The 22003-nt window shown below is 43.6% G+C and overlaps 1 protein-coding gene across 2 annotated transcripts; it reads left to right on the forward strand.

Annotated features, from left to right (window-relative positions):
- Nucleotides 1-460: 460 nt before the first annotated feature.
- LOC126542234 (zeta-sarcoglycan-like) lies at nt 461-19102 on the forward strand. Of its 2 annotated transcripts, none has more exons than XM_050189202.3 (8): nt 461-684; nt 1272-1540; nt 1742-1846; nt 4781-4868; nt 6507-6626; nt 8977-9049; nt 18505-18628; nt 18845-19102. In XM_050189202.3, exons 2-8 carry the CDS (start codon nt 1352-1354, stop codon nt 19037-19039), a joined length of 894 nt encoding a protein of 297 aa, XP_050045159.1. In that variant the 5' UTR covers nt 461-684; nt 1272-1351; the 3' UTR covers nt 19040-19102. The 2 variants fall into 2 exon arrangements, with proteins under 2 accessions (XP_050045159.1, XP_054933062.1); XM_055077087.2 differs by lacking the exon at nt 461-684 and adding an exon at nt 718-736.
- Nucleotides 19103-22003: the final 2901 nt, after the last annotated feature.

The following is a 22003-nucleotide window of genomic DNA, read 5'->3' on the forward strand; positions in this document are numbered from 1 at the left end:
CGTCTAATTTAAATGTTCAAAACAGTCTGCCATTCGTTACTGAAAGAAACGCAAAACCAATTGAATTGAAATCTGGGGTTTTACGTGCCAAAACCATAGATTTGATTATGAGGCCACGATTTTGGCTACCTGGAATTCTTTAACACGCCCCCAGTGCACGGGACAAGGGCGTTTTTTTTTCACTTCGGCCCCACCGAAATGCGGCCGTCGCGGTCAGGATTCGATCCCGCTACTCGCGCTTCGCAGCGCAACACCATAGCCGCTAAGCCACCGCGACGAGTCGCGAAACGAAGAGCGAGCCAAAGGAACACTGTGTACGTGTCGGCATCTATCGAGAGCACGAAGCGTCTGCATTCGCTTCTGCACCAGGCGCCACTAGATGGCTCGGTATTCACCGAAAATGTTTCAGCCCTGAATCTCTCGTATGTCGTGCGAAGTTTCAGATAGGTTAACTAGGACTGTGGAAAAGAGCAGTAATTATTGTTACTCGTGCTCACAGCAAAAATGACTGCATTAGATTGGCTCGTTTGACATGAATGAATGACAACTTGGCGCCATTTGAACGCACCACATGCACAAGGCTGAATTTTCTTGCCAGCGGCGCCGCTTCCAAACGACCGCCAATCCCCGAGTCCTCGGGAGAGCGGTTGATCGAAGCTCAGACGAAGGCCCGCCCTCATACAAGTGAGTTCCATCCATTTGAACGCATCTTAGAAGAGAATATTCTGATTTAAAGGTTTGGTCCGGTGTTATCGTGCTGCTTCATTCTCTGAAAATATTAGCACACACGCGCAAATTTGTATATTTGCCGAGGGTGCTAGCGGGAAATTTTATTCGGCTATATTAATGTAACACCGCAGTCTTAAAAGAGTTGCATCTATTGGGATGTATAGTTGTCGCAAAACGATAATCGTCATCTTCCTCGCCTGAGTTGAAAACGCTGCGCTCGCTACTGTCCTGTCGAGGATGCTATGCCACGCTGATAACGCGCATGCGGTTCGTGACTTGGAAGTACCGCGCTCGCAGCGTTAAAGAAGGAAATGTGGGCAAGGTAGATGACGATTATCGTTGTGGGACAAGATACGTCCCAAAGAGTGGAAACTGTTTAAGAGTGCAGCCATGGTTAAGGAATCTGTCACGTCTTTAAACAGCTACGACTTTAAGTTACCTGTTTTTATAATGTGCCGATTCTGTACCATGGATGAGCGAAAGTTTTTATGTGTGCCAAACCAACAAGTGTCAAACGTTTTGTCCCCTTGTGTCTCGCGCAGTTCTCATGGCGGAACGACGCAGCGAGGACTCGTAAACTTAAGTACCCGCTGCCGCTTGCTGTGGCACTTGGGCCATCGGAATGGCATCTACTACAGTGTCCCGCAATGGAACCATGAGCGTGCATATGACACCGCCGCACGGGGACACTGAACTGCTGAGCGGTTGGCGCAAGAAAATGCTCTATGTGCTCGTGGCGACCACCATCATCATAACGTCGCTGAACGCCTCGTTGTTAATGTGGACCATAAAAGTCCTAGACCTGAGCTCGGTAAGGAATGCAGTAGCATCCTTAACAGGGCATTGAATTACTCGGAAGTGCAAGGTTTGACAGGCACTGCTTGAATAACTCCGTTTACCTCACTTTTGCAGCCAGCAACGCGTTGATGTTGTTTATTAGTGATTCATTTGTTTTGTTATTAGCATTGATCTTTACCAAAAGCGTATTGTTAATACCGCTTTCACTGTGCAGGATGGACCAGGTGTTTTGACTTTGACAACAAGCGGCATGAAAATCAGTGGGCATGGCCAGTTCTTGGATATCCTTACTCTAAAACGCATTCAGCATACTGCTCAGGTAAGTACTATTCTGTTATGCTTGTTTTCGTTTTATAAATAATAACAATTATTAAGATAATGACAAAGTATTCTACAAAGCGAACGAAAGATTTTGAGCTCCTTTAGCTGAGTGAGCATTCCCATGAAATATCGGAATGCCGTGAATGAAAAAAAAAAAAAAATGAGGCCTAAGAAACAAGAAATTTCGTCCCTGACTATGGACATATCTGGAACCCAATACTAAAGCAAGGAAAGCTACGTGCTGAAATACTTTTTTCGTGGTGAGTGCCTATGAATGAGAAATGCAAAATGAAAGCAACTAGTACCGAGAAATTGTGCTGCGATATACAGTGGGATCTTTGGAAAGAAAACATGCACGTGAACTGTAAAATGAAAACCGCGTGACCATACGTACGCTTTTAAAATACGCCTCATCATTTGATTTCTTGTGCAGTGGACAGTGTGCTGTCATCACGTGGCAGGCCGGAGCTAGGATGTTCCACAGCGAGAACTAGTTCTCCTTTACATTGCTAAAGAATTGACTTCGTAAACAAGATTATTAATATACGTGTGCACAAACACCAGCCATTTAAGCATAATATTGGCCTGAAACACTGTGCAGCACACTTTTTCGAACATTATGCTCGTAACTCTGTCTCCAGCAATATTTTAATGCGAGCAAATTACCTGCTATTTGTGTAAGAACGAGCAGCGTAATCTGCGAGTATTTCCTTATTAATAAGCGTTTGTCTTGGCCGCCAATATTATTCACCAACGACTTTCCCAATATTATATTCTCTATCACGAGTGATAGATACCGGTTCGTGCGAAGCGCTCAAAATTAATCTTTTGTCGCCCCCTGCTGCTGAGCGAGTTCCAGCAGCTTGACCTTTTTCTAAATGCACTAATGATTTTCACATTGCCGTAAGGCCGAGCTTCAATTCGATACGCGTCTAACGAAGCTGTGCTAAAATTCTTCTCACCTACGGGAGTAAACTGTCGTGTGTATACTACTCATACTCTGTGTATTACACGATGTGTTCTGGTGCGCCTTCCTCTTCTCTTTCCCGTTGTTTTTTTCTCCTTTTCAAGCAGGCGGGTGTGGTGTCCCTTCCAAGACACTATTGCTGGCCTGCCCCTATATACAGGGTGGTCATTATTAAGTTTTACGGAATTTTCAAAAATTGCCTCTTGTAGATAACGTAATTCTAGTCCTTGAGCTGGATTATTCTGAGAGGTGGACGTTGCTTGCAAGAGAAATGGCAACACATATTCAACTAATTAACAAAAAATCACTAATTAATCTTGTCCATCATGTCCTCCTGGAAATTCATTTCAAGTAGATATGTCATGCAATCTCACCCGCTGCAATTCGTAAATTGCAATATTTACTATAAAGCAGTTATTAAGAAGTTAATTAGTTAATTTTTGTGAATTAATTAAGCATGTGCTTCAATGTCTCGTGCTAGTAATGACCGCCTCTTCGAATAATCCATCTCAAGGGCAAGAACTACGCTATTTACCACTAGCGATTTTTAACATTTCCGTAAAACTTAAAGATGATCACCGCGCATATGATTACACAAGCAATAACTTTTTATATGCTTACATGACTAATTCATGTATAGCCTACAACCTGCTTTCTTAGTGTGTGTCAACTTATATTCTTTTCGATATTTGCTGTACACACATAACAGATTAGTTCTCATCTGATGACGGAAATGTTAACATGCTTGATCTGACGTCACTTCCTGTCCACCACCTCCTCTCTCAAGATTACTACTTTACTCGCCATGTTCGCTGTGTACGATCTGCTCTTATTGAGAACTCAGTTATCATGACGTATAGGAGATCGCGCGGAGGCTTTTAGGTTACGTAAAGGAGCATGGGAATAGTAATTTTGAAACCGAAGCAAATATGAATGAAATGTCGAAAAAAGCGAATCGAATCGAATACGTAATACCTTTCGAATAGTTTCCGAGTAATGAACAGTCTCTTTCTCTATTACTATAAAACAATGTTAACGTCTCCGTAATCGCTACATTAACAATTTTCTGTATTTACTCTGCGTATTACGAAATAAGCTTTATCGAAACCTCCAATAGAACATTATTCACAATTAATCAAGTTTATTCAGAGTATGCATGGTCATTCATTATCAGATTATAGTTGAAGAAAGGCAGTATTATTAACCTACTAGCATCTGTGCATACCTTCGAGTCTAGAACGGAAATGGGCGTTGAATGCTGCGATGACAGAGCAAAAAAGAAAAGAAAGAAAACATATTATCCAGTTTAGAATTACAGCTAGTAGTCAAGGTTTCGACGAAATTTGTCTGGTCAGAACTATAGCTGCAGCTGGTGCCACAATGACATCAAATAATGTTGACATGGGATGAGTGTAGAGTTAATCTCAGCCGAACACTTAGTTAACGCTTTGAAAAAGTGATAGCAAACAAGAACCATTACTGAATCTCATGTCTGAGTGAACATTAAGAGAGAATGGTTGCAGCTTAGTTGGAAATGTTTGACGTGACACGGCGTGCTTGTGTAACCTCCCATTCTTTATCTCCTCTCAGACAGAAGGGGGAGGGGGAGTAATTTCCTTCAGTTTCATGATTGATCTTGAACACCTGACAATGTGAAGCATTCGGAAAGCATTAAAAAAATATTCGTATTTAAGAACAGGGACTATTTGACACAAGTTCCGAATCGAATAGAACAATATTCGATTCGTTGTGCGAAAGTTTTTTTAATATTAACGCGCCCCTAAGATTAGACGCTCAAGCGTTTTCTTTTGTTGCCAGCAGTCAACACTAGCATGGCTAGAGGTGTTTCACTCGACGAAGTAGATGCGTGGCGATTTAAAAAAAACTTAGTTTGTTATATTCCCTCTAAAAACTTACTATAAGAAGCTGTACTCTGGCTAACTAAAACTTGCATTTGTTGTTTAGGAGAAAGGCCTAATAATAGAGTCGGCTGGAGACGTCAAGCTGCAGTCGCTGAACCGACAAGGTCGCTATCACAACAGTTTGACTCTTGGTAAGTCCGATAACATTTGGAAAACTTCCTTTAATAATTTTTCAACTGTACAGGATGCACCGTCCTAATACACGTGGCTCACAGGCAACTTTGCGTACCTCATGAATGCCTAAGCAGCCGACATAGGTATATCAGAACTACAGTACAAACTTAACTCGCCTTTACTTGCTCGCCTTAGGTTTTTTTTCTTTTTTTTTGTAGCTTGTTACTGATTTTGACAACGTACTTAAAATACGGGCTCGTTGATAAAATGCTTCCGAGTCTGTCTTGTGCAGCTTCCGTCCCGGCTGTCTTGAGTACGGTAATGGTGTGTACGTCGCCTGCTACCACAGGAGCCACTGATTCGGGAGTGGCTTTATTTGTTAGCACGCGCTCTCGGATGGATAAAGCGCTGACACTTCAGCTTGTTACCTCCAAATTTCATTTTGGCGACTGACAATAAGAGATAGCAAATGCTGCCTTCCCGAATGAAGTAGGATATTGATCAGCTGGAGTCACTTAAAGCAATGCATGCAAAGCAAACCATACGGACAGGCGCGGCCTCTTCGTGTAATAGAGCTTGTTACATAGGCAGCAGAGGCCTCGTGTTTCGAATCAGTGTCTCATCCTCGAGACGATGCAAACGCTCGTTGCCGCACATGGTCCCGTACTATAGAAAGTTCAGACAGGAGCTGCATTCAACGAAGCCCGTAAGATTGCCCGTGAAGGCTAGGCAGAGATACACTCCATCGAAACAAGTTCACAACAGTTTTTTTTTTAATAGCTACAGCGGAGGCTGTGTGAGGAAGAGAAATGTTAGCAGCTTTAGATCAGTGATGAACCATATCATAAGTAATAACAAACGTGGCACTAGCTTTATTCTAACAATTTAGAAGATTTTGCGCTGAACATTGCTTTGTGGTGCTCAAATTTCTTATTAACATCGCATTTTACGGTCAGCATCGGTGAGCTAAGAATTTGGCATCCGTGCTTCTTTTGTTTATGCCGGAAATCAAATTGTTCAGTTTAACTTTTTTGAAAGAGCTTCTTCAAAGAAGCACCATCTTATGCACACTTTGCTGTCGGATTAGCAAGTTGTTGCAGATATGTGAATTTCTTATCGCTGCATGTCGACAAGTAAATGTATGTGCCAACTAGGCAAACAAGGATGCAACGTACTTAGTGGAATGAGTCCAACTGAAAGTCACAGTGCTGTTGCAAAATTTAATTAGAAACAAAGCCTTAAGCAAAGACAAATTTTTTGAATTTAGAACTAAAGCGCAGATCGCTGTCCACGAAGTGCCGTAGGATCGCAATTGTATTTTTGAACTTAGACATAGTTACCGACGAAGTTGACATCACAAATAAGTTAGGGCAGACAAATTCCGAAAAATTGTATGACTATTCGAGCTTTTCCAATGGTGTTGGTTATAAGTGTTTTGAAAGCACTGGAACACGTTGGAACAAAAGAACATCGAAACGTAGCTTTTGGCCAGCGGAAGATAAAACAAAGTATTCATTATACATCATTAAGTACGAACCTTTAGTGACTCCTTATCACTTAAGTTTGGTGGAGTGGACATATAATCTTGGACACAAATGTATTTTTACTGGTATTTTAGAGCATACAAGTGATACAATTTCCTGCGTTTATTTCAGGCTCTGGAATTCTAGAATCGCGTGGTAGCCACTTTCTGGTGCGAAATCCTCAAGATAATGTCTTATTTCGAAGCGACCCATCTGAAGTTGTCGTAGCAACTGACAATCTTCGAATTTCCAGTAAGTATACCACCAAAAAAGAGTTATAAAGATATTTTGCGTGCAGATGTGCACGAGTAGCATTTTGTGGGCTGTTGATACCATTTCCCGCATATTTTCAATACTATGCAGTACTACGTTCGCAATAATTTGCGCCCATCATGGAAGCGTCGCGCTGTCTGAAGGCCGTTTCCTGAAAAGTAATACATATCACGTAACTGCATGTCAGAACTTGACGTAATTTTTTAAAATGTTATTCTTAGTTTATTATTATTTTCTTATTTTTAAGTTGACTGTTGTTGACATTACAGAAAGCGCTGTTTACCGATAAAACGCGATGATGCCATGCATTATCGCTGCAAGACTTATTGTCGGAAATTATTCAACTGAGAAATGTGCGCCTGCCTACAAGATCGTATAGCATGCGACAGGTAATTTTAACCAAGCTCTTCAACGAAAAAAAAAATTGAAAAAAGAAACACGGTTCAATGCACAATTTGAAGACCTATAGCGTTCGGTCGTCAGAGGTTTGACGACCGAATACCGTAGATCTTGTAATGGTATATTGCACCGTGTTTTTTTTTTCGTGGAACAGTTTGGCGAAAGTTAGCTGGTACACACTGCATAGACAAATCCACGTGGCTGTAATATCAGCCAGCCTTTGTTTAACGTTAATCATTTGCTAACATTATGGCGCAGCGACGCGCTTGGACTTTCTTCATATTTTTGTTTTTGTTAATGCAGAAACACTATTGCGGAAGGCACTTGCTAAAACGATGTGTTGACAAAGCCAGCAAAATAAACTTGTCGTTCAAGTGTTTCGTTGGCTATAAAAATTACAGAAATGTCGAGAAACAGAGAGACAAAATAACGAGATTGCTACGACAGGATGGCAAGAATTCACGTGTGCAAATTGCAGCAACTGTAAGTAAAGCACAATGGCCTTGGCACGACGGGCCACCTCGAAGGACTATAGATGCTCGTGCGTAATCGGCACATTGCTGATACGTATCGTTTATCATGCTGTATCCATCCTGGAGGAATTCCGCAGTCCACCATCACGGCATTCTTTTTCTTTCTAGAATATGAGCGTGTTACTCCTTTTCCACCACTGTAATACTCAAATAAGTTCATAAGTTAAAGCGCCATCAGGAAAAGATTTATTGGAATGATAAAGGACAAGCCTGCAACGTCTTTCTGTCACCCATTAGTTATCGTTTATCGTGTCAATACGTAAATATTTCAATGTGAAACTCGCAAAGTTTTGTTTTTGCTATTTTGTTTAGGCGCATCTCATTTTATCTGCTTATGACCATAATTTTAATATTTTCGCTCTCCTTTTGTTCTCCTTCATTCTTACTCCAGCACTCAGCATCAGGCTAGCGCACAGCTGCACAAGCCGACCTCACAGCTTTTACATTATATTAAAGTTCTTTTTCTCTTGCTAGGCGCTAATAGATATTAACCCTTTCAGACACTACTTTATATTATTGATTCATAGTTCATGTTGATTCAGAATCGTAGAAAGTGTACAGCTGCAGAAAAGATTAAGAATTTTCAATTGCTTAGTGAGTTTTGTCAAGTTTGCAGAATGTGGACTCCAAGCGAAAGCTCACTACAGGAACATCAAATATGAGAACATAAACTATTTCGTGTTTTGAAAAGCTTGAAAAGCACTTATACAGTTACTTGGAAATTATGCCTAGTGCATGCCATTCTGAAAAGCAATGAAAGAAGTGAACCCTCTACATGCAACACACTAACACCGAGTAATATCACCCAACCGTCTGCGCTCCCACTGATTTTGCTAAAACATTCTGCAACTTATTCAAAATTTCAGCACAGTTCCAATCACAGGCGCTTCAAGATGTATGCGACACGTTATATATATCATTACTTCATCAGTGCTTTTCCTGTTGATGCACTATCTTGCTGTACATAATTGTTTAGACAGCAGCTGAAAAGGCTAAACAGCGCGCCCAGTTACCTGATCTCCACGTTATTGGCATAGAATTAAAGCCAGTGGAAAGGAACACAAGCGCATACTTGCGTTTCTGGGTCTACCAAGATGTCTGACTGGTCCGATTGTATTTTGACGCTGGGTTTTACATATGCGACATGTTTACAGACCGAATTCCCAGCGCTGCTGCAGTTTCTTTCAAGGTACCGCATTTAACGGAGCTTCCCACTAACTGTTGTTCCATTCTCATACCATTCCCGCCTCGTAGTACGCAACAGGCAAAATATCCAACATGAATTAGGAGTACAAAACACGCTATATAATGGTTGACAATATGCTGCGAAGTGTGCCAGCGCATAACAGAAACTGATTTTAATCTTTTGCGCTCGTTCTCCGTTGTGTTGTTCGCAGCGAAGGCTGGATTTCAGTTGGATGGATCCCTGCACGCTGAAGTCGTCAGAGGTGGTTCCGCCCGAGACCTCAAGTAAGTTTGCCTGAAGTTGAACGCCAGTTCTAGGGTTGAGCACGTCAGCACAACTATTTTGCGTATTGCGGCAAGCAGGCGCAAAAAGCAGGACCTCTGCTCTGTTCAGTTCTGTCAAGCAAGTTTTCGTGTTCACTCGCGGCAATCTAGTGCGCATACTCTCGTTGTAAATGTCTGTGGTCGACATGAGTAATCATTGAAGCACACGTGACAACAGAAGCATTAATAGTCACTTTTTCTAAAGATGATCTGCTGGTGCTGGCAGACTTTGAGTTCAAGAAAACAGAAATTGAGCAGTGGCAAAGTTAACTTGTATGTGTTTTCTACGACCGACAACTTAAAGCGACTTTGTTCGAAGTCTCATTCATGGGAGAATATTTCAGAATTTTCTGAGTGCCTTTCCCAATAATGTTATGCATAAACTGGACTCGATCTTCAAGATGCCCGTCAAGGTGTGAGAACAGAAAGATTTTGACGGTCGCAGTAGATTCGACCAACGATAAATTTGGGGAACGACTGCCGCATTTGGGGAACGACTTCACAACCGCGGTTATGGGATTGTTCCCGATTTGCGGCCAGTTGCTTTTTCATCCACTTTGATTTCCGTTAATTTATCGTTTCCTTATTTCATTTATTAAGCACAAGTCATTTCCCCTATGTTGTCCTTGGTGTCAGTGTTTGTTGGCTTCATAATAAAATTCGGGCCCCTTGGTTAACCAACCCCCTTTCTTCTCGTTTATATATATATATATATATATATATATATATATATAGTCCCACATAATGTGAGCCAAAACTTTAAAATGAAGGGCACTCCAGACGCTAGTTGAACCTAATACATAATGTTGGCACTGGCCTAGAGTTACTCAGGTTATTTCTTGTTTTCGTCTTAACTAAAGGATTCGTTATATTTAATTATTCAACCTTCTAAGTATTGGCTGCACACCCCAAGTGTGATACTGAATGTTGTACAGCACCTTGAGAAAACTCTCAATACCTTGTTTACAACACGATATATCTGACGTGGTCCAAAGAAAGCCTGCGAAATATGAAAAAAAAATACCACGTGACGTGGGTCCGCCGCAGCGAAACTGGCCCGCGACAGGGCGTTATGCCTGGTGTGGGTATCTGGGCATGCGGCCCTTATCGCATGACGGTGCAAATGCGTGCTGCTGGCCAAGCGTTGTCGAAGCGATAAAGCGCCTGAGGCCACGAAAAAGAAAAGACGAAAGTAGCACTTAGGATTTTGATTGAAAGGAGGAAAGGGCGAAGCGCGTGGGAACGATGGAAGGCGATGATGGACGTTAATATTTTGCTTTGTACACAAATCACCTCGTAGTAGTTTTCGAATTGAACGATGGTGCTACAACTTTAAACCTTAGGGCTCGAATAACAGTGGATAAATTACACGGGGACAAAACTAACTAAAGGTAAGCAAAACCTTGGCTATATTCAAGGAAGATTACGCATGTCTTTTTCAGATGATGACTCTTTTCGCACTGGCACCGTATGGTTTCCTCAGGCTTACTGTCTGCCAGACGTTCTTTTTTGATCTCACACCCCACACGTGAGCATCGCTTCGTGGTCGCAGCATCGGGTGCCTGCGTCTAGCTTCACACTTGTGCACCGTCACCGGCGCGTCAGTCCTTGAGAGACTGCGCCCGCTGGCTGTCTCAGTTTACCGGATGTAGACCATACCTTATGTACCTTGTTTGAACCAATCCCAGCGAACTGCAATATATCCAGTACTCCTCAGGCGCCCGTATCCCTGCGTATTCCACACAGCAATGCTATTTGGCCGCGACCAACGTTGAGCAGCAGATATGGCTTACTCCAATGAGGAAAGAGAGGGTATGGTTTTGGCTCTAAGTGCGTCAAGTGGACATAGAAGGCGCGCAGTTGAGCTATTTCAACGCTGACATCCAGGTACGCGTCCAAGCTCAATGACGATTGTGCGTGCATATGAAACGCTGAGACAGACTGGGACTTTTACGAAGAAACGACATAAATCTTCAATCCTGGGCGTGGACGTGGCGACACATATTCTGTCAAAGTTTTCTTAAGACCCACATGCAAGTGTTCGTAGTGTGGGGGCTGAAGCTGGAGTGTCGAAGTCTTCAGTGCGGAGAGTACTTAAGAAGAGACTTCATCCATACCACGTGCAGCTGCACCAGACTTTGGAGCCCCGCGATTTCTGAAATCGAAAGGACTTTGCAAACTGGATTATAATCAAGACGGAAGAGGACCCAGGCCTTGTCAACGAGATACTGTGGACCGATGAAGCTACCTTCTCACGTAATGCCCAAGTAAACATCCACAACGCTCACTATTGGAGCGACGAAAACCGTCACTGAGTTTTGAAGACACATCACCGATATAAGGGGTCGGTAATGTCTGGTGTGGAATTTATGGTGGCACTGTCATTAGCCCCATGTTTTTTTTTTTTTTGATAACACGCTTACAGGCGAAAGATACGTCAACTACATCCTTGATGGGGTACGTGCTTGAGGATTTTGTTTGCGAAGTTCCATTGACTAGGATCAAGCATTTCTGGTATCAGCAGGATGATGCTCCTATGCACGGCAGCAGCAAAGCTTGCAAATGGCTGCATGAGGTATTCCCGCAGCAGTGGATTGGACGGCATGGGCCCATTGCTTGGCCAGCACGGTCGCCAGATTTACCTCCCCTCGATTTCTTTCTCTAGCGCTAGGTCAAGGATCAAGTATACCGGACACCAATCACAACATCAGAGAACCTAAAAGAAAAAATAAGACAAGTCTGCAACTCCATCCCTGATACCATGATCAAGAACGCCTCGGGAAAATGTCCCTATCAGATGCCAAATGTGCATTGTAGCAGACGGTGACCTCTCCGAACACGCATTTAATCAAAGGGCGCTTTTTAAAATTGAAGGTCACTGGAAGATCATGCCGGCCCTAACGCCGCCTCCATATGCCGCCTCCCCACCCCGCACCATTACACTCCGTCGGCACGCTGCCAGCTCTTGCCCATTTCGAACATCAAAAAATAAAGCTATGTTCTTGTTGTCTTTCATCTCCTTAGACGCTTTATCGCTTCGGCACCGCTCGGCCAGCAGCACACGTTTGCACCGTCATGCGATAAGAGCCGCATGCCCAGATACCTACACCAGACACAACGCGCTGTCGCGGGCCAGTCTCGCTGCAGCCGACCTTGTTCATCCATCGCAAGCTTGAGAACAGCACAGTGACAGTGCACAATCGCCCCGTCACGTGGCACATTCTTTTTTCTTTTTCGCGCGCTTTCTTTGGAATGCGGAAGAAAGGACCATATGAAATATATCATGTTCACATAGAGTTTCTAAATAAATGGCCTAGAGGGAAATGTGGGAGCTAGTGTCTACGGAGGCTCTCATGAGCGTTGCCTTAACCTACATGGGAATGATGGGAAGTACAGGCTTCGGATTGACTTCGATATTTAGACTAGTGGCGTTTGCTTGCGGCACAGTAAACGAAGCTATACTCAAGTATTATCGCGTAAAATCTAATTTTATTTATACAGTATGTTATATAATGTACAACACGCTACATAAACTTTGTTGACTTTAAGATGGAAGCATGGTTTACTGTGGTTTATCACCAGGACACACCAGGGTATGCATTCTTGTGCGATTCTGTTCCCGATTTAACGCCAGAGAATAATTATTTATTTATTTATTTTTGCAGCAGCAATAGCAACTGTGCATGTACTTATATAAAGATACTCATCAAGTATTTATGGAAATAAAAATGTCTTATTGTGAGAAAGTGTTGCGCCCTTGAGCGGAATGCTACAAGTGTCCTCTGCTACGACGCCTGCTCGCTGCAAACGCGAGGCTTTTCTCGCAGACGACAGGCACTTGCGAACTCTCTCGCTCTTTCAAAAGGCTGCGTCGGCTGTCACGATTGCTGAACGTCTTCAAGTACTTTTAAGCACATCTGCTTCAGTGCTAGCTAGGACGCTAGTGGCCTCCTACGAGTATGCTTCATCATATTTTATATTGACGTAGCGCTTCCTAAGCGTTACGGCTTGGCTTTGCACGTACCCATTTTGCGACACTAGCCTACAACCAGGAAGCAGCAACCTTTCCTACCACAAGTAAGTTTGTGTTCTCAAAGTCCTAAAACACGCATTTCAATGAGCACATAAACGAGCAATGCATAATGAAGCCCTCAATAAAATTTGATTGTCAAACCACTGGAAGCACGACTGCCTATGTCTTGTTTCAGTGGTACCTTCTTTTTCCTATTCTGAAGTTTCATGAAGCACGTAACGCTACAGCACCAACCTAGCACACTTAACAAACCAAGGTCCAAACGCTCAAAACATGTTCTTTCAACGTTTACGATGCCGTCGCTTTCTCGTCAGGGCTTTGACACCACACCGCGACGCAAACATCGTCCCAGTCGCTGGCCCAGCGCGCTATCGCCACTTCGAGCAACATAACAAAGGCAGAGAGCTTTGCGTTGCACTGTCCCACTGCAGGTTATAGCGATTGCGTTTGGAGCGAAACCAAAACTGCCACAAAATACTTGTAGACTAGTTTGCCAGTCAACAGAATGCCAATCCGAAGACTGTACTTCCCGTCATTCCCATGATGGTTGAACGATCGCAGCGCCAGATTTCCTTCTAGGTATACTAATATGAAACTCTATGCGTGTTGGAAACAATTTATTGAGAGGTTTCTCAAGGTGCTCTACAACTTTGTGCATCACACTTGGGGCCTGAAGCCAATACTTAACATGTTGATTAATTAAACATAACAAATCCGTTAAGGGGAAATAAGAAATAGCCTGAGTAACTCTAGGCCAGTGCGAACATATGCATTCGGTTCAACTCGCGTCCGGGGTGCCTCTCATTTTTAAAAATTTGGCTCAAGGTATGTGGGACAACCTGTATATATAACTTGCAGATATTTATTACCACTACAGTTCGTAGAGCGCGGCGCGGTACGTGCATATCTGGAAGCCCCTTGTGAGGGGGTACTTTCAGTGTGAATTAATCACCGCTGAGGCGCAGCCTGAACGCATAAAATGATGAAGTCGTTCGTTTCGACATAACAAACCATTTACTCAAGAATATACAGCACAAAAAAGGAAACTCTACAAATAATCAAACAAAAAGGAATTCTACATAATAAAGCTGAAAGTCAGAAGGGACCTACAGTTCCATGGTCCGCACTGAAGCTGCGAGATGAACGTGAGGTGGCGACGGAGGCGGCTGTCGGAGTGTGGTATCAGTGGCGAAGCTAGAAACCAACGAAGAAAAATCGTGGTCGCCTCAAGCGAACACCAGGGATCCAGTAATGCAGGAAGTAGTTCGGTGGTGACTGTTGGGAACATGGGCAGGTAGCCTTAACGCGGTAGAGGTCCCCACACCTTGTACCAAGTCCAATGGTTTCACCTCTGCTCTCGGTGCATAGGGTTGATTTCTACCACGTCTATCGGCACCTTCCTGGGGGCGATCTGGAGAACGCGGTGACCACGCGTCTCGAATGTCGCCCTGCAGTGGTCCAGTAAGAAGCACGAAACGCAGGCCTGACGCCGGATGACTTCCCCCCTGCGCTCGGAGCACTTGCGAACTCCTTCCTCGCCGCTGACTTGCTCCTCTTGTTATTGTTCCTTGGCGAAATGGCGCAACCCACTCTGGGGAGTCGGACATGAATCGGGCGGGGAAAACACTGTTATCAGTATTTTTTAAAGAAAATAAGGTGAAAAGGAAATAAGTATCTTGTAACTGCGAATTAAAGTTTCTACTATTACAGAAATGAATGATCAAATATCCAAGCGTTACAGTAAAAATTGCGCGAGCATCTTGTCTCCCCTTGATTCGTTTTCTTCTCCTTTTTCTTCTTCGTTTCTCCTTCGGTATTGCTGTGTAGATCACTCAGTGGCTAATAGAGAGCAATGTAAACTGTATAGAAAATAGCACACGAGCGTAGGTAGCTCTTCCACTGTGCAGTAGGTGGTCCCCTCAGTACAGGAGTCCAGCGGCCTTAGCTGCCCTTCTCACTCAATTGACCAGGCTGAGCTGCTCCGTGGAGTCGGAACTGGGCAGCCCTGCCTCACATTGCCGTGTGGAGGGGGTGCGTTATGGGCGTGAGCTGTGGTGTGCTTGCGCAAGCCCATACCATGTGGTGAAACGTTGCGCATTGATCCGTTGCGCACTGATCCAGCGTGGGCATTTATAGGAATAATGTTTCATGCTTTGATTTCAAGCCTTTTTCCACCGTCGTTGTCGTCGTCCTCGAACTGTTTCTTCGCTGTGCTTGTGCAACCACTGCAGCGTCTCGTCGTCGCCTTCGCGGGGCCAACACAATCCGCTCACGGTATTCGCGCATTGAGACCCCATCATATAATCCCCCTTCGAAAGAAAGTGTTTGGTAAGAACTGGCTCTAAATGCGTGATACATTTTGACACCGCAAACTTCATTTGAATCAAAATACTGAAATGCATATGTCACCATAAGAAGCCATAAGTGAAGCATTAGCTCATCTAAGTGACCCGTTCGCACATCAACCGAATTTTATATATTTTTGTCCTGTTAGAGTACACGGGCCACTCCAGGATCACATCGCTCCAGGAATTCGCCTCTCTACATAAAAGCAGACCTCTAGTGTTGTCGACTGTATGCTTAACCCAGCCCTTTCTAGATAAAACAAGTGTCGTGATTCTACATGAAATCAAAAAGTCACTGCCTGCGTACTAATGTCCCGAACTTTGCGAAATGTGATTGCTGCATCACTGTCAATAACTGAACTACACACGAGGAGCTTCCGCGTCCTTAAAGCAATCAGTTATTTTAGTAGACAAGCTTGAGAGCTCACAAGAGTGTGTAGTGTTACGAGCGTTTGCTTTTGTCGGATCCGAGGAATACAGTAAAGACACCTCAGAACTTATTTATAGAAACCAAACACCGTACCATGGAAACCATGAAATCTTAAGATTTAGCTTGACAAGTGTGCAAATCCTCCAAAGCGTCATTTTTTAACTTCGAGAAGGTACTCAGTCTTCAACGTCTTATCTCTAGCTTTTTCAACCAGACTGATGCATGGTAGCTCGCACGCATTTACAAACCGATCACCGCCTTCGTTAGACTCGCGTAGCACTGGTTGAAATGAGGAGAAAATATCCTCCTTGCTGGGTGAGCAAACATCCTCGGAAAAAACAGTATCTTTGGATGTGATGGCGTCATTACAAGTTAACTTTGCGTGAAACAATTTGTGATTGCATACTTTCGACGCTCTTTGTGGGATAGCGCTTTTCTTTTTGTCATTATCGCACTCTTGTACTGCATCCCCACAAATGGGGCTCGTTCCCTCGGAGCTGGTATGAGTAAGCGCTCGATATACGCTATTTAAGGGGGGGGAATACATTGCGAAGTTCTTCTATAGGTGCTATCTCAGCTGCTCGTTCGTCCACTCGCTTCTCTCGCTGCTTCTCAGATTTCTCGCATATTATAGACCATCGCTCTTCAACCCACCTGTCGAAGTCTGCCCCATGCAAGCCTAACCGCTGTGCCACGGTGATTAAGTCTCTCAAACTCATTTTAGGTCTTTTCCTTTCGAAATATGTGGCAAAGAACGACTTCGTCCTACTGTGGACGCCAATATGTCACCGTATAGATATTTTTACCGTAGTACTAGGTTCTTGGCCTTGTGCATTGCGAACAGTTTTAGGGAAAAAAAATACGCAGCGTGCACTCTTTGACGCACACACACAAACAGGCTTTATAGGACTTTAAATACGTATAATTTGAACAAAATATGAATTAGGACCCCCTCCCCCCCCTATATGTACAGAGTCAATAGTTGAGAGTCACTTGATATCCTTACGTGATTTGAAGGCGAAAGCATGAGGACATTTCTAAGTTACCACCTTAAATTAAAGCTTCACCCTAATTCACCTTGCTATAATTTGCAACAACTTTATTCCACCTTAATCCACTTTGCTGTAATTGGTACCAACCTTAATCCACATAAATCTACATTAATCCACTTTAATGCACTTTAATTAATTCGCCTTCACTTTACTTCAGTGTGGGATTTCCCAGTGCGAGGTGTTTAAAATTTACTATCTCTGGGGGCGTCGACCATTAGGAACAACGACAGGAAGATTGGTGAAGACATCCCGCGTTTTATTTCAGGTTCAGAAATATTGCGACTCTAAATTCAGAACCTAAGATTTGTTGGATTTTTACAATATCAACCACGTTAGCTGTATTTTTGTTTGCGTTTATTCTTTCATTCTGTCAAAATCATAAGCTCCAATATATCTATTATGTCCCATATACCTATTCACGAATATTGTTTACATCACTTCATAATTATTTTTCTTATTTTTATATTGAACCACCCGGTTGTTGGCCGATACCCCTGAGTGGGTATGTGCCACTAACATCTATGCTCGTCGTCTGCGTGTACATATACATTGTTGTTGTTGTGCCACCACTTGTTGTTGCTGTGTAAAATGGCATATTAATCCTTTTTGACATCTCCCCGTAACAATATAATGTAAGGCGGAACTAATGGTGAAGCGCAGCTGCCGGTGTGTTCTGAGCATTCCTAATTCTTAGAAAGGAAGATAATTCTTCGCAAAGTACACACATATGCCTATGGATTTCTAATAAATTAGTGTAAATTGTATGACCTTGTGATGCTACCTCTACAGGGTGTCCCAGGTAACATGAGGCAAACATAAAAAATATGCAAATGCCGCGTAGCTAGACAGAACCAATGTAATGTCGTTCGCCATCGCTTGGAGATAGTCAGATTATCTTTTTTTTCATCCCGCCTAATCAGATAATTAGCTTTAATTAATTAATCAACTTCTCAAATATTATAATTAGATTAAAAGTGTCAAACAGAAAATAGCGGAGCAAGATGAAAAACTTCTAATACAGCTTTCTGTAGTTGGCTACGTGCTACATTAAAGAGTTTTTCCGAGCGTGAAAAAAGCACGCGAATACGCGCAAAGGGCCTTGAGTGGCCAGCCGCGCGGCAATTTTGCGTATATTTGCGGGCTGCTTTCATTCTCGGAAAAACACGTTTGTAGAGCACGTATTGAGCAACAGAAAACTGTATCGGGAATTTTTCATGTTGCTGTACAATTTTCTCATTGAGACTTCTCTTCTAATTATAATATTTGAGAAGTTGATTACTTAATTAAGACTAATTATCTTATTAAGCTCAAGGAAGAACATAAGATGAGTATCTCCAAGCGACAAAAAACAACATTACCTTTGTTCTGTCCCGATACGTGGCATCTGCATATTTTAATGTTTGGCTCAGGTTACGTGGGACACCCTGTATACTAGATTAATGTACGAGCATAAATTAAGGTAGTTCGTCACGAAAGCGAAAAATCTTTCGCTTTGATCAGGAACACGGCAGATTAAATGCAGATATAAAATCAGTGTTCCTTCTTTTATTTTCAAGGGTCGAATCCCCCACGAAACGAATAAGCGTCCACGGAGAAGAGCAAGTTTCCATGGTTGCCCGTGCCGGTGATACATTAGTCACATCTCTTCAAGATATCCATTTACACACCAGGAAAGGACAGGTATAAAAGATGCATGAATTCTGTCTTCCTTTTGTTTTTCCTTCACCTTTTTGAAGAACAATTATTTGCGATCTACTTGGTGTTGAAATTTGTCTTCCTTGCCGGAATTTATATATCAGCTTACTCTCTACGCCCACTTCCTTACTCTTTGGACGTTTTGTTAACTTAACGTCGAGCTTTAGTAAAGCTGTTTTAATATGGTGTGCTTCATTCCAGATTGTGGTGGACTGCAGCCGACTAGAGATCAAAGACCTTGAAGTGGCCGATCCTACTGTTCGTTCAACAGACGTGCGCGTCTACCAGCTCTGCTCTTGCGACGACGGCGTGCTCTTTCTCACACCTTCGGAACGGCACTGCCGAGCTTCTACAGACCTCTGTTCGAGCTTTCCCGCACCATCGATCATTGCATAAAACCGCGGAACTTGTATGCCAGCCAATCACATAGCGTAACACTTAATACAGGACCTACCTGGAGTCGTATGCTTTACTTGTTGCTGGGCTACTTGGTTCAGCTTATTCCCCGAAGTTAAGACGCTATTCGTGTTAAGACGCTATTTCCTGTCCTAAAGCTGCTTTCCGACCTCGGTTGCGTCTAAACTTCGGGGAATTATGATATGCTTTGTTCAGACCTTTGAGCATGCATACAGTTTTGTGCAAGGAGACACGTCAACTGCGGCCACTGGCTGCTGCGAGCGGGGGGGGGGGGGGGGGGGGGACGTTTTCTAAGGGGAAGGGTTAACCTTGAGCGCGACGCTACTACTGCACATCTTATTATTGTATTTTATGGCTGCGTGATAAGAAAATAATGCTAATGGGAGTGATTCAAGTTACCTCCTTCAAGTGCGTTTTCTCTGATATAGTTTACTATTCAAATAACGGTGTAAAAACAATGTGTCGAAACTGACGTGAACTGCACCCTAGCTGTAATTTCCCCGATAATGGAACATGATTTGATATCGTTTAGAACATCAATGAAAAAGAACTGGATCTGAACAAAAAAATGAAAAGAGAAAAAAGCCGAATATGATTTGAAACGAAAGGGTTCAAGCATTAAAGGGAAGCTGAAGCGGTTTTCAATTTCCATGAATTGCTGGGGTTGGGAAGAACAGACCTATTCATTTACGGTTCTGAAATTTTTTTTTCTTTGATTTGTTAATATAAGGGGCAGAAATAGCTTTCTAAATCCCCCCCGCGGACACGCCCCCGTCGCTTCCCGGAGCGCCGGGTGAGGTGGTTGCCAGAGGAGAGAACCGGCGAGAGTGACGTCACTCGCGGGGACCGTACTGCCGGATCGGCGTGCTGGCATGTGGTGGCATATTTCTTCCCGTCCTGCGCTTTACTAAACGACGCTACGAGAGATATCCCGCCGCTGACGTTTGTTTTCTTTTGCGATTTTCGTGAACTGGTGCTTCCTTTCTGTGCTGCGTGAGTGCCACAGCCAAGGGCGCCTAACCTGCCCTCGTTCTGCGCACATTCGGCTGTGCGAACACAGGTGGCCGAGATGATGTGGTGTTTCACATGTTCCCGAAGGGCAAGAAACTTGCAGCGCAGTGGGTCCGTGCGGTAAGGAGAGATAATTTCGTGCCGACGAAATCAACTGTGCTGTGCTCGGAGCATTTCCGCGACAGTGGTTATCATCGGAGCTTGACAACGATGCGGGCAGTCGGTATTCCAATTAAATCGGCGCGACTGAAGCCCGGCGTTGTTCCGTCTATATTCTCCCACAAGACAAACACCTTGCCACCTCCAAGAGCAGCCTTCGCCAAGAGGAGAAAGGGTGAGGTAAGGGTTCTAATGTGCACACGGGCAATGTTTTAAACAGATGATCACCTGAGTGTCGAACAAACGGCCTTACAGCGGCCTTTGACGAAGCGAGGTGGAGGCACAGCCGGGAATACGCACATGCGTGCAAACAGCTTGCCGTTTTCATCCTGTGTTTCCCCTCCGCTGTGTCACGGGACACTGTACTACGGCTGCTTGTTCGGTGCTGTTTTGATACGGTGAAATAACTGACCGGGGGTACGCTTGTGCATTACGTGATATTTGCTATTCGTCCTACCACGCGGGGCCCGCAGGTTTAGCTGTTCAGCATTCGTGTTCAAATCGCACGACATGAGGCGTTACGGTAATATTTTCATGCTCGCGATACAGTAGTTAAACTCGGCGTGTAAAAACTTCGTCCCGTAGATTTCGCACTCACAGCTTGCTACCAGCAGCGAAATTCCGCAAAAACAAGCGTCGGCACAGCCGCGCCCGTGGCAAGGCGAACGGGCTCAAACAATGCAGTAACGTTGTGAGGTATTGAACTTGTCAGCGTTCGACGTCGTCTAGCCCAATACAGGCATCGCTGCTGCACAAAAAATGTTTTCTTGCCTTTATACCTAGAGACCTAGCTATGCATCAGGCATGACAAAATTATTATTTGAAAGTAATTATATTACATTGCTCATTACTTTCTTATTACAATCATCGATTTGAATTACATTACCGATTACCGCTTTCAAAAATGGTATTACTTTACGATTGCTTCCAAAAAGTTTTCATGCATACACGAAGCAAAAAGCAAAGTTTAAAGGGACGCCAACCTTTCTTCAAGGTAACATACACTTGCCAACATTTCATGCCCTCCCCCCCCCATGTTCCTCCACGACACCTCATGACACTACCAACGTTCTGGCACTGTACACAACTTACTGGTGCATATTTAACGCAATTAATAAATTACTTCAGCCATGAAATTACAGACATCAAATAATTCACATTGCTAAATCACTAGGCAACTAATCCATCACATAAATTACTGAAAATGTATTTCAATTACTGGAAGTAATCCAACTGTTGTCATGTTTGCTGATATGCATGATATGCTGAAATTCATGACATCCATGCCTTGCACTCTTTCAGTTTCTAGCACAGCACCTAGAGAACCGAGCCCCTGAGGAACCTGTTCCACTACCATCACCAATCGAAGAGTTTGAAGCAGCCAATATGACACAGGCAGATAATGTTGAAGAGCTTGAAGTAGCCAAACGCGGCACTTAAGTTCACGATCGTGTATCAACACGCAAAAAACCACGGAACTTTAGACAAGCAGCGGCAAGGTGCTTGACATCGCGTAATTGCACCCGTGTTTACAATCTAATGAGAAGTTAGTGCTTCGGCATTCTTCCAGCAGCAAGTTCCCAGTGACACTTTAGCGCATTTTTTCTCCCGTCATTGGAACGTGCAGCTACATGAAAAAAAAAAACATACGTACCAGCTAAGATTTCCAACGCGCGAGAAGGTGCACACATCGCTCTCGCTGTTGGCACACTCAACATCGTCTTTGCCGCCATCGTTTTCCGTATCGGCTGTCGGTTCGAACATGTACGGCGA

The sequence above is a fragment of the Dermacentor andersoni genome, chromosome 2, assembly GCF_023375885.2.
Source record: "Dermacentor andersoni chromosome 2, qqDerAnde1_hic_scaffold, whole genome shotgun sequence".
In the NCBI taxonomy this organism is placed as follows: Eukaryota; Metazoa; Arthropoda; class Arachnida; order Ixodida; family Ixodidae; genus Dermacentor; species Dermacentor andersoni.

Bases quoted from the DNA above. Each gene is read 5' to 3' on its own strand.
- LOC126542234 (XM_050189202.3), top strand. From the start codon at position 1,352: ATGGCATCTACTACAGTGTCCCGCAATGGAACCATGAGCGTGCATATG. The intron at 6,627-8,976 runs GTAAGTATACCA...TGTTGTTCGCAG, and splicing joins TGACAATCTTCGAATTTCCA to CGAAGGCTGGATTTCAGTTG. The intron at 18,629-18,844 runs GTATAAAAGATG...GCTTCATTCCAG, and splicing joins TACACACCAGGAAAGGACAG to ATTGTGGTGGACTGCAGCCG.